General features: G+C 54.0%; 4 protein-coding genes across 4 annotated transcripts; 1 reads left to right on the forward strand and 3 right to left on the reverse strand.

The window, feature by feature from the left end:
- Positions 1 to 349: 349 nt before the first annotated feature.
- J4E78_001209 (uncharacterized protein) lies at positions 350 to 1,323 on the forward strand (the record flags this gene model as incomplete). Its single annotated transcript, XM_049361869.1, has 3 exons — positions 350 to 524; positions 584 to 1,014; positions 1,075 to 1,323. 3 exons carry the CDS (start codon positions 350 to 352, stop codon positions 1,321 to 1,323), a joined length of 855 nt encoding a protein of 284 aa, XP_049227152.1.
- A 1,828-nt stretch (positions 1,324 to 3,151) lies between these two features.
- Positions 3,152 to 4,576, reverse strand: J4E78_001210 (uncharacterized protein; the record flags this gene model as incomplete). The annotated part of the gene is made up of 1 exon (XM_049361870.1): positions 3,152 to 4,576. One exon carries the CDS (start codon positions 4,574 to 4,576, stop codon positions 3,152 to 3,154), a length of 1,425 nt encoding a protein of 474 aa, XP_049227153.1.
- A 579-nt stretch (positions 4,577 to 5,155) lies between these two features.
- J4E78_001211 (uncharacterized protein) lies at positions 5,156 to 6,358 on the reverse strand (the record flags this gene model as incomplete). The annotated part of the gene is made up of 1 exon (XM_049361871.1): positions 5,156 to 6,358. The coding sequence occupies one exon, from the start codon at positions 6,356 to 6,358 to the stop codon at positions 5,156 to 5,158; it is 1,203 nt and encodes a 400-aa protein (XP_049227154.1).
- A 943-nt stretch (positions 6,359 to 7,301) lies between these two features.
- J4E78_001212 (uncharacterized protein) lies at positions 7,302 to 10,213 on the reverse strand (the record flags this gene model as incomplete). Its single annotated transcript, XM_049361872.1, has 3 exons — positions 7,302 to 7,376; positions 7,431 to 7,754; positions 7,802 to 10,213. The coding sequence occupies 3 exons, from the start codon at positions 10,211 to 10,213 to the stop codon at positions 7,302 to 7,304; spliced, it is 2,811 nt and encodes a 936-aa protein (XP_049227155.1).
- Between the last annotated feature and the right edge of the window lie 2,126 nt (positions 10,214 to 12,339).

Consider the following 12,339-nt stretch of genomic DNA (forward strand, 5'->3'; position numbering starts at 1 on the left):
GTACGCGAAGTGGATACCCGCATCTCGTTCCTGAGTGCACAGCCTCCGTCTCGTAGGGCTATCCGCGTATTCGTCTCGGAGTGGATCACTACATGGGTCTCTTGCGCTTTTGGGTGCAGCTTGCGATGGACGCAGTTGTATAAGGAGGAATGATGTCTGTGATGATGGATTTTACAAGCCACACATTCATTCCGTTTGTCTTCGTCCTGTCGCTTTTCAACACATACTTCCAGTTCTTTCACATTCGTTTACGACGACTGCTCGTGTGCTGCGGAACGGCGTGCTCCTTCTCTCCCTGCGTCACCCTTCTTAGGCACCTCCAGCCATACTTTATTCCCGAAGCATCACAATGGCAAACGAAACGTCAACAGACACAGAGGCGTACGCTCTCTTTCCCTACGAGCCCAGCAAGGTCGGCGCCATCCTCTTTGCTGTCCTCTTCGGCCTAAGCACAATCTACCACCTTTTCCAAATGATCCGAAGCCGCGCCTGGTTCTACACAGCCTTTGTAATCGGATCAATAAGTACGTCTCCCCTTCCCTCCTCCATCTCACAGCACATTGAACTAACAACTTCCACCCAGTGATGACAATCGGCTACGCAGCTCGCTACCTCTCCGCGCAATCCCCCTCCGAACTCATGCCCTACATCATGCAATCGCTCTTCATCATCCTCCCGCCCTCGCTCTACGCCGCAACAATCTACATGATCTACGGCCGCCTCGTCATCTTCGTAAACGCCGAACACGCTTCCGTTATCCGACCTACGTTGGTAACCAAGATCTTCGTCTGCGGCGACGTCGTTGCGTTTCTCATGCAGTCTGGTGGTGGCGGTATGATGGCGCAGGCAGACATGGCGGATATGGGACAGAAGATCATGCTGCTGGGCCTGTTCGTGCAGTTGGCGTTTTTTGGCTTCTTTGTCGTGGTTAGTGCCATATTCTATTTCAGGATGAGGAGTGCGCCTGAGAGGTATACGGTGCCGAAGTATGGGAAGTATGCGTGGCCGACTTTGGTAAGTTGCTTTCCCTTCTTATCTCCTTCGTCGACGGACTATATGCTAATCTTACGACAGTACAAATTGCTTGCCATCGCAGCCGTTGTCATCATCGCTCGCTGCATCTTCCGTGTCATCGAGTTTGGACAGGGTCATAGTGGATATCTGGCTTCGCATGAGGTGTACATGTACGTTTTCGATACGCTGCCCATGTTCTTGGTGCAGGTCTTGTTCCATTTTGTTCGCGCGGATGACGTGTTTGGAACGAATCACCGGGCGGTAAAGAAGCTGGATAGTGAGATTATTGGACTGTACGAGAGGGCGTGAAGGGATTTTTGCTGTTTTTCTTTTGTACTCTACAAGATGTTACGGGCGTTGGTTTTGCGTTTGGGCCTGGCGGGGCATGATTATGGCGTTTAGTTATTCTGCAGCTATGATGAACCTGCTTATGTAGAACTCGCATTGAATCTTTGCTAGACATCAGTGCATGCATCTTCATCCTGCTGTTGTGGTGTTTAGGGGAAGTCGCCGTGTTTGGAAGTTTCGCTCGCCGAGTGGGCCGAGGTCCACAACTCGGGTTAGCTCCAACCCGTTTCTAGCTTCGTCGTATTTCGTTCTTCGTTTCTCGTTCGCGTTGCTGCCTTCCCCAGAGCCTCCCTACTACTTTTTCCTCGCCTATAATATCAAGCTCTTGATGCAATTGGCCAGTTCCAATGGCTCTGAAAAGAAAAGCGCACTCGAAATCCCGGACGGGCTGTGCCACGTGCAAGCGCCGCCGGATCAAGGTACGAAGCATGTCGTACTACAACCTCCATTCTGACGCGCGCGATAGTGCGACGAAGCAAAACCGCGATGTTCGCATTGCGTGAGACATGAGGTTGCCTGTGTATACCCAGAATACATACCCGTGCGAGCCAAAAGTTCGACTGAACACGCGTCTTCTCGTGCTCAAACACCGGCAACTCCGAACGCATTCCAGCTAGCGTCCCCTCAGAACGACCCTTTCGCAGCGAGCACACCATGTTCCGAAACCCAGGTCATTCCCTCCTTCTCTTTGAAGGATATGTCCCTATTGCATCACTGGACAATGGCTACAAGTCTTTCCATACTACCCGGTGTGCCGGCGGTCACCCAGCTGTGGCAGGTGGTCTTCCCAGAAATAGCATACAAACACGCATACATGATGCACTGTCTCATCAGTCTCTCCGCTTTACACGTTGCATATCTCAATCCTGACGACAGACGCGCAAATCTCCACATCGCAGCGCATCACCACACCGTCGCTCTCAGCGGATTTAGAGCAGATATCGACACGATTGGCCCGCACAACGCTGAAGCAGTCTTTGCTACTTCAACGCTAATGTTCTTCTACGCTTTCTGTACCTTTTCCAAGCTTTCAGATGCCAACGCGGACAAACAGCAAGATAACGACAGTACCAGCGATAGCCTGTCAATACGGACATCGCGTATTCTGGGTGCAGAATGGATACCTCTTGTGCGCGGTATTCAGGCTGTGATAGGCCCTATCTACGAACATCTCAAAGAGGGCCCTTTAAAATCAACGCTCCATCTAAAGGACTGGGATGATATGGATCCTAACATGCAGCCGGGACCGGATGATCAGCACGTGGTGCGCATCAAGCAAACGTGGGCTGACGATGGAAATAAGGCAGTATACGACGAGACGCTGTATTTGTTGAGGAAGATGAGTGCATGGGTCCTTCATTTCCGGAAAACCTGGGAAGATCAACAGGAGGAGTGGGGATATAATGGTAGTTGGTCTGCTGTAAGTTGCTAAATCCTACTCTCCAGGTCTACTTGAAATCTTTACTAACTCAGGGCTGTTGCCGCTGTTGATACAGCCGTTCGTTTGGTTATCTTTAGTACCGAAAGAATACTTCAAGTTGCAGCAACAACGGCAGCCATTGGCTTTACTCATCTTTGCTTACTTTGGCGCACTGTTAGAACAGCTTCACACAGGTTGGTGGACGGCAGGTTGCGGCACGAGCATCGTAGGTGTAGTAGATGACTTCCTAGGATCCTACTGGGCCGAATGGATGGAATGGCCAAAACAAGTGGTCAACCAACAGCAACAGCGGCAAACATCCGAAAACCAAAGCACCGTCATTCCATATCTCGATCGAGAGCCGCGTCCTCAAGCCACGATACCCAACGCCTCGTAAACCGTTGCAATAAACTCCGACGTCCTCGGATTGCCCATACCACCCTTGCCCTTCTCATTCGTCTGCCCCAACCCGGCTGCATCCATCTTGTTCATAACATATCCAAACGTCATCTTCCTATCCGCATCAGCGATAACCCGGCTTCCGCCCCAACCACCCCAGGTCGCCGCCCGTCCTAGTGGCAGATCAGCCATAATGCTTCCTTCAGCTGGCAGTCCAAATCCCAGTCCAAGACGGACATTCATCGGAATAACGAGGTCCTGCGCGGCATGTTGCTGCGTCGAGAAAATCTGATCAAGAGTCTTGCCAGAGAGAAAAGAAGGGTTTTCCAAGGAGATGACGGACATGAGACGAACGAGAGCGCGCGCATTGCTGTATCCGTTCGCCGCGCCAACGACTGAACCCCTCCAGACTGGTTGGTTGGCCCAGTCAGCGTCCATGCCGGGGTTTATGCCCATAGACTTGAACATGATACTCTTTGTATCAATGGCCATGCCCTCCATATTTTCTTGGTGTTGTGGCGGGGGAATAATATCGGCGACTCTGTGCCACTCCTTCTCCGGGACACCAAGTTGAAAGTCCGCCGCGAGAGGACGAGATAGTTCCTCGGCGATGAACTCTTGCATTGGCTTTCCAGTTACACGACGGATCAACTCGCCGAGGAGATGGCCCATTGTGAGTCCGTGGTAGCCGTTCGCGGTACCGGGTTCCCACCACGGCGCCTGCTGCTCCAGCAACTTCGTACTCTTCTCCACATCGCACACATCCTCAATGGTAACAGGCCCCTCCCACCCACTCACTCCACTCGCATGCGAAAGAAAGTGGCGTACTTCCACGCCTTCTTTCCCGTTCGCGGCGAATTCAGGCCAGTACTTGCACACCTTCTCGTTCGGATCCAGAAGACCCCGGTCGATGCACAAGAGAGTCGCCAGCGCGCAGATAGTCTTGCTAGAGGACCAAATACATGTTATAGTGTCCTTCTCCCATGGTCGTGTTCGGGCTTCATCTGCGTAGCCGCCCCAGAGATCGACGACTTCTTTCCCGTCGAGGTTGACGCAGATGGAGGCGCCGAGCTCTTCGCCCGAGTCGAGGTAGGATTGGAAGACGGACTTGACTTTGGCGAAGCGAGGGTCGCATGTTCCTTGGACTTTGGCCATGGTGATGGGAGGGGGTAAAGGAGGAGGCTTGGATGGTATATCGTGATGTGGTCGTATCGAGGTGATGTTGGTTGTGAAGATGTAGTAGGAGTTTCCCTGTAGATCAGATGCTCGAACTGTGAATGCTGGATTCAAGTATCCAGACGAGCAGTACTTGTACTTTCTACATTTCACAATGGCATCGTCTCCAACCTGACGGGGAAAAGCCCACTCGGTCCGCCGTATAGACCGTATAGCCATCGGCTGCGGAACGTCCGTATTCCGAACTCAGAGCGCGGACTAACAAGGACGACGAGATTAGACGTGGTATGAAAGCGCCCAAGTTACTGCGTTGCGCTACATCTACGCGTAGTTTTAGAGTTGCCGCATCCTGCTGCCGCTGTAGTCGGACCACTCCTCGGCCGACGCCAGCTCTCTCTTAGCGGCATTCCGTGGTTCCTTGTGCGGCGGCTTCGGTGGTACTCCACTACTCAGAGATACTCCGCACATCCACAAGCTGCGGAAGCGGAGTCGAAGTCGTCCCGCAATTGACATCAATTGGATGCATGGCTGCGTATAGATAATCAAACTATGATTGAGCGCAAGTGAAAAGTGATCATCTAGGTACTGATGGTATGTATGTCATTTTCTGGCACGGGAACACCAGCTTCTTCAGGTTTCACACAAGGATCGTTTTATCACTCTAGATACTGAAAACCACTTTTCAATCCGGATAATACTACTACACCCCAAGTCCGTGAACACGAGGAGGACTGCAGATCCCCATACGCCTCAACACCATCACACCATGCCATCTCCACTCATCCTCGTCCCATACCCCTACTTGAGAAACTTACTAACAAGCCCCTTCCCACCCTTGATCAGATTCTTAACCTCCCTCTTAATATCATCCGTCGAATTCCCGCCCTGATGTCCCGGCTGCATGAATCCCCCACCCGCACCGCCCTCCCCACCACAATGGCCCTGACCACCACAAGTACCGCCAGGACAACCTTGGATGAAATGCTCAACCTCACCGCAACATCTTCCACACTCGCCCGAGCCCATGAACGGACCTCCTTGACCCCATCCCACGCGCATGATGCGGGCTTTACGACCCTCCCATCCAGTCTTCGCATCCGTGGCGTGGAAGCAGCCCCAGACCTCTGGGCCGCCGGGCCCGTTGACGAGAACGAAGTTGCCGTGACCTGGACCATAAGGCGGAGAGTCATCGCGAGCGGCTTTGAGAAGGGGCTTGTTAGATTTGGCCCAGGAGTGCGGGTCAAGCGGGTGGCCACCGGTGTAGTACAGGATATTCATTTTGTACTCGTGTGTCCAGCTTCCCGCGCAACTGTACACAAGACCCATCCAGCGGCCGTCTGGTGAGCAGAGGAACTGCGGGCCCTCGTTTATGCCGCTGGTACCTGAGAACTCGAATTGTAGGTCTGGCGTGCTGATGCGAATGGGGTGGCCTGTACATTCTGTCGGCGAGACCATTTCGATGATGAAGATTTCTTGACGCGACTCGTCAGCGTGCGTACCGAGGGGCCAGCCTGAGTAGACGAAGAGCATGGAGCCGCCCAGTGTGACGACTGTACCGTCGATTGCCCATTGCTCTTCGGGGAGACCGCCTAGACGACCGAAGAAGTTCCATTTACTTGGCTCCAGAGGGTCTTCTTCTGAGGGTGGTCCTGCCAGGACAAACATGCGATGCGACTTGTTGCCATGCTTTGGGTCGTCGGCCGCGAAGTAGACGTACCAGCGACCGTGGATGGAATGCAGTTCAGGTGCCCACAGGTCGGCGGAGTAGGGCTGGTCTGGCGGAGGACGCCAGATTACGTTCTTCTTGCACTTCTTCTCAAAGTCGAAGAGTGAGTCCGCGGACCAGATCTCGATGTGGCCGCCGCAGGTGAAGGTCATGTAGTACGTGCCTTTGTCCCAGAGTACGTATGGATCCGCACAGCTGCTGCTAGTGATGGTGAGGATCGTGTCGTGATATTGCGGCCTTTGGGCAGGCCATGCTGGCTGCAGTTGTTGCGCCATGTTTACTGCTTTTGCCTTATGGTCCGATCCCGAACTTCAGCTGCTGGTGGGAGTATCGTTTAGAGAGACCTAGGAACCGATGAAAGAGGTCGGATACGTTCTCAGATGGTGTGAAAGTGCTAGCTACTGTAGCAAATCTAGATCGTTGACTGCACTAGGTATTAGACGTGGCTGTGCCCATGTGATCTCTGCTCCAAGGCGCACGCGCGTAACAGCTGTATGATGACGTCATCGCGTACACTCACTTTCCCGGTCCAGTACTACACAGCCGGACTGCTTCACCTTAAGCAGGTGCGTATGGGGACGGACCGAAAGGCTGTGGAGGTGTGATGCGGAAAAGTTGGCAATTATTGCCGAGGGGTAAACAGGGTCCAATGTGGCAGTGAAGTGGGGGAAGGTGCAAGCTACAGGTCTGATTGCCACGTTTTTGCACGCATTACTATTAGTATGGAAGGGGTTCAGCATTCTTGACTGTGTTGTGATTATACTGTTACCTAAAGTTCTTCCTAGCCCGGCTACATTACTATACAACAGCCCGTCCATGATCATAGTACCTCATAACTCAGCCAAAATGATCCGATTATCCAAGGTGGCTGAAGCGCATGCCCGAAAGTCATGCCCACATTAGAGCCCGGCAGAAGCCCATGTATCCGTCACCGCCGCAATAAACACTAATAATATTTCCTGTAAAGAGTCCAAATCTTTACATGCTCTGGTGTCCTGCCCTTGAGTCGAAGACTGGGTTTCCAGCATTGCCAACAACTTTAGCCAGGAAAGCAGAGATCGGCGAATGTCGTGAGGCATTGTAAAAGAAAAGTACCGTAAACGCCGTGCCATATCCAAAAAGTTCAGGAACGGCAAGATCGAGTCCAATAAATAAGTTTCGTTGAAGGTATATAGTGTGGTGGCATTATACGTTAAATGAGTGCGTCGGTGTTTCGCACTATAGCTCTGTCTTGAGCGTCTGGTCGACAGTAAGTTCGCCAGACTCGATGCGGTCTACGCGAAGTACGAGCTCCTGTATTAACGTTAGCATGTTGAGATTTGCTGTTGTCGCTGTTGTTGCGCTTACCTTGAGAGCTCTAGCGGTCTTGAATGCAAGTGGCGGGATCCTGTCGCGACCTCCACCGTTGATGTCGACAGCAAGCATACTCTGTCTGCATTCATCGAGCACCTCTACTACGGGAAGCGCGTGCTTTTTCAATGCAGGGTTGGAAAGCTGATTTACAGCATCATAGGTCTTATTACCAGTGTCGTCGACTGCTTGCGAGATGTCCTGGATGTACTCGTAAATTTGTTGCTCGTCACCGGGCGTAGAATCAGGGTTCGAGCGGATGAGATTGACAAGCGGCTGTATGCTCTGGACGAGGAGTGCGGTCTGATCTTCAAGGTAGTTCTGCCAACGTTAGTAGAGGTTGACTACTGGTATTGGTTGGAATGTACCTTGAAATCGAGCATACCGCTATCGCCTGCGCCATTAGCACCGTTCATGGCTCCGCTTTGCCCGTCGTATCCGCTGTAGGGAGAGCTGTAGGTGCTGTACCTGGTAGTATCACTGCTGCCGCCTTTGCTGCTACCACTACGCTGGTGACCGTATGCCGAGGTCGCACCGCTGCTGTTGGTATTGTCGTTGGTGTTGCTCGGCGAGTACGCACTGTAGTTGTTGTGTCCAGCCGGCTTTAGTGGCATCGGCCTATCGGCTTCCTCATCGTCTGCTTCAAGCTCGTCTTCTGGTGTGGGTCGTACTTTGACATGTTTGACTAGCTCGACAACAGCTGTTGACAAGTGACTAGCTGCAGCGTCCAAAAGACTGACTGGTGACAGTCCGCCAGATGCCGTGTGGTTCTTGGTAGCAGTGATGAGGTTGTTGGCCGTAGCGCTGACACGAGACTTGAGCTTTGCTTGCTGCTTCTCAGGGCTTGCAAAGAGGTCGCCGCTCACACTGCTGGTGGGAGACTGGACTTGTGACAGAGAAGTGCTGTCAATGTCACCCGTAATGGCTCGTACACACTTGACGACATGGCGCATACTCTCGAGAGTCTGCTCTGAGTTTGCTCTTCTCGCAGTCTGCAGCAGCTCATCAATGCTCAGCTGGAACTTGGTGATGTGAACATCTTTGACCAGTCCGTCTGGCGTCGTAAAGGCAGCATCGCGGGTGATGTTGGTTTGGTTCAGGGACATGAGCTGTTGTAAGCCCATAGAAGATGCCTTTAGGTTTCGCAGTTGTGTCTTTGCCTTGGCATATCTCGATTTCCAGTCTTTGAGCTCCGTCTCGAGTGATGACACTTGGTTCGCCATTTGCTCTTCCTTTTCGGCCGCGGCATCGCTGCGGGCAGAAAGTTCTTTCATCTCCTGCAAGAACATGGCTGCGTCTCTTCGTACTTCTTCGGCGACCTGCTGTTGTTCACCCAACTCTCGTTCAAGCTCCTCACATCGTTGTCGCCATTCACCATCTCCGTTGTCATGCGCTTGCTGAGGTGCTCGAGACTGGAGATCTTCGATCTGTGCACGGAGGCTGCTCTCGACGTCTTCGTTTTCGTTGCGCAATCTATCTATCTCGGAACGAAGTGAAGAGTTGAGATTCTCAGCCTGTTGAACCTTTTGTTCAAGCGAATTCCGAAGTTGATCCCACTCCGCACGCTCGGAAGCCGAAGCACCGTCGCGTGTCTTATCGGTATCTTGAAGTCGCTGGAGTTCGTCGTCCTTGTTCCGTATGGTGGTTTCCAAAGAGCCAATCTTCTCCTGCAACTCAGCCAGTTGGTTTTGCAGATCTGCGGTCATCTTTTCCTGCGCCATGCTCATGCTCTTCGCGCTCTTGTTCGTTTGCCGCCTGGCAGCAGCACCTTCCAGATTGAACGCATCGTCGTCATCTGCTCCGCTGTCATCGTCATCTTCGACCAGGGTGCCTTTGTTCGGCACAATCGTGTTTGACTGGAACGTCTTCGGCAGTGGCCGCCCGAACGAGCCACCCGACCCATTCGAACCGGGCCGCAGCCCGCCTGGTGGACCTGGGGGCCCTCCTTGGGGTCCGCCCATGGGTCCGCCCATTGGAGGTCCCCGATAGCCTGGCCCTGGCGGAGGTCGTCCGCCCATGCTGTTCGGTGTGCCGCCTCTACTCGGAGGCCCTCTGTTACTTATGCGACTCGCGATGCTGCCGTTGGGGCTCGAGGATCGTGGGGGAATGTCGCCGCCGGTGAAGCGCGGGAATCTGCGCTCGAGTTCGTAGAAGACGTCGGTCGCGAGTTGTCGGAAGCGCTCGAGAGGCAGCGTAGAGAGCTTTTGTCTCGCCTGGTTACGTTTTGGGTGGAAGTTGTTCTTGGGTAGGAGGTATTTGGGGGTGTCGTTGCCAGGCGCTCCTGGGCCTCCCCGCTTGCGGTCCTGCTCTCTGCGTATCGACTCATCATATACGTCGGTGCTGAGCTCCTGGAACTGCACAGCAGACAGGCGGGTCAGCTTGTCCTTGGCCCTGCTCGGGCGCGGGTTGCCCTTCTCGTCATTGAGATACGGCCCCAAGTAGGCCTTGAGCACTCTAAAATGTTCCGACATGGTCTCCTCTAGCGCTTGCATTTTCCTAGGGTCTATCATGGGCCGCGTGTTTTCACTGATGCTGGAGGCGTACAGGCCTGTTCCGTCGCTTGATCGGCCTACTGAGCTGGGCGGCGAGGGGTTGCCATTGCCGGTGCCAGGGCGCATACCATTGAGCATGCCGCCATCGGGGTTGCTGGGCCCGTATGTGTTGGGAGGGATGGTCGGCGAGTACGGATTGTCGCCGCCAATGTTCCGGTAGCCGTTGATGGGCGACCACTCTTGGCTGTCGGTGGAGAGGGGCGACAGGGCGCCATTGCGGGTGTTCATGGCATTCATCGTGGTTGCGTCGCGTTTCACCCCGCGGGTTGCCGCTGTCACAGGGATCGTATCCGTATCGGGGCGTGTTAGTGGGCTTCAGATGGGAGCGAAGGTTTGCAAAAGCAGAGAGCGTGGCGGGCGGCGAGGGCTGCTGGTGAAACTCTAGGCGTGGTAGGAGTCGACGGGCGTTCGGCAATGTTCCGAAATGCGATGCGGTGAAGGAGCGAATGCAAACAAAGCAGCGCAGCACGTCAGCCAGCCAAGGGAGTGGAATGCACGCCAGCGGTCTAGTCAAAGAGGCCGAGGTGCGGTGCGAAGAGAGCGACAATCAGAACCAGAATATTACTACGAGTATGCAGGAACCCAGCAGCCGGGGCCATTGACACTTATGAGGCTGCACGCTGCTGTTGTCCAATGTCGGTGATGCTGCCCCTTTCGCGCGGCCTTGGCTGGGGCATTTAGGCGCTAACTAGCAGCCAGGCGGGCGGCATGGCAAGGGCGCTCAACACTGAACGCCGTCGACGCTCCCCGTGGTGTTTGTAGCGGGACCTGGTAATAGTGAATGTCGCATTCAGTCTGCCCTGGGAGTCCTGTCCTGCCAGTCTTATGGCAGGCAGCGGTACAATGAACGTCGTGATAGAGGTCCGCGTTTTACGAAGAGATTGCCATGGCCATCCCGGCCGTCGGGTCTGGCCCGGCGATCATGGGCCAACACTGTGGAGACTGAACTAATTTCGTACAGCGAATACGCAAATTGATGGGGTATAGAACAGTCTATCATATACAGACTACGATGTAGAAATAGAACATATGATGCCACGCGTCTCGCTGGTGGCTGTTCCCAGTCGACGCCTCTCCCGCTCGCTATAGAGCAAGTGCACCCTTGCCAAGCCACAACACGTGCGTATCTTCAGTCACGTGTCAACCGCCGACCCTCGATCCACTCCGAACCGTCCCTAACGAGCTCTTTTGATCTTCGAAGGCGCTTGGTTCCGGCATTCTGGACAGAGCCAATCCCCCAATGGCTCTTCCTTGATGCCCACACACTCCCAGTGGAACCACTGATACCGACAATTGTCGTTATCGCATGCCACCATATCCCCGAAGCTAACGCGCTGGCATGTGCAGTACTTGGTGTCATCCGACTCATCTTCCTCCGCGTCGCCGCCCCCCATGCCTGACATATCTTCGTCTTCGGTGCCCGCTTCACTTGCCACGCTCTCATCGTCCGCCGTCGTCGATGGCGATGCTCGTGACCCACCCTTGCGGCGTTTCTTGTTGACCCCAGACTTGGCGGTAAGGGCCGCCTTGCGCAGCGGTTGCTGTGGTTTCGCCTTTTTTACCGTGAGTGCATTCTTCTGCGGCCGGGGCCCTACGCTGCCTGCGCGCGATCCAGGTGTAGACGGTTTCGGGGTCCCGGGCCCTATAGACCCTTGCCGGCCCAGGTTTGAAGATGCTGCAGGGAGAGGGCCAATGCTTCCTGTCGGTCGGCGACGCTTGCTGTCGCTTCCTGCCGAGAGTTCACGCTCCTGTCGCGCGTTCGCCTGTATGGCACTCTGCTGGTTTGTGAGTCGTTGCTGGTTCAACAGCGCCTGTGTTTGCATGCTCTGCAGCGATGGATTCATCCTCGAGTTTAACCCTACGTTTGTCGCATTAGTCAGTCGTGCGATGGCAGCGGCCTGGGCAAGGTTTGGAGCACCACCGCCGTTGCCAGACACGGGGAGCAGCGGTGTGTTGGACCCTGTATTCGACTGCGACGCTGGTGGCACCAAGTTACCTGGAGAGTTCCTCAAGAGTGACGGCATCTCCGGGTCAGTAGGTATTGAACCATCGTTTTGCAGGTCTCGCAATTTGATGTCGAGTCGCTTTACGTGACGGTCGAGCTAGTATTGTAAGTAGATGTAACAAAACTCGTTACGAATGACATACCAACGCGGCAGCCTTGTCGACAAGTCCTATCTTTTCCTCTTGCAGGATCTGTGCCTTCTCATAGTTTGCCATAATGGTTTTCGAATATCCAGCCTCTTTTGGGTTCTCGACTAGGCTGCCATTGAGTTTGATGAATTTTTGTATGCTGCCGTCGCGTTGCTGTATGCCAGACTTCAGTTCTTGGATTTGGTTGTCCTTGGCCTGCA

The sequence above is a fragment of the Alternaria triticimaculans genome (genome assembly GCF_023758025.1).
Source record: "Alternaria triticimaculans strain BMP 0046 chromosome Unknown scaffold_1, whole genome shotgun sequence".
NCBI lineage: Eukaryota > Fungi > Ascomycota > Dothideomycetes > Pleosporales > Pleosporaceae > Alternaria > Alternaria triticimaculans.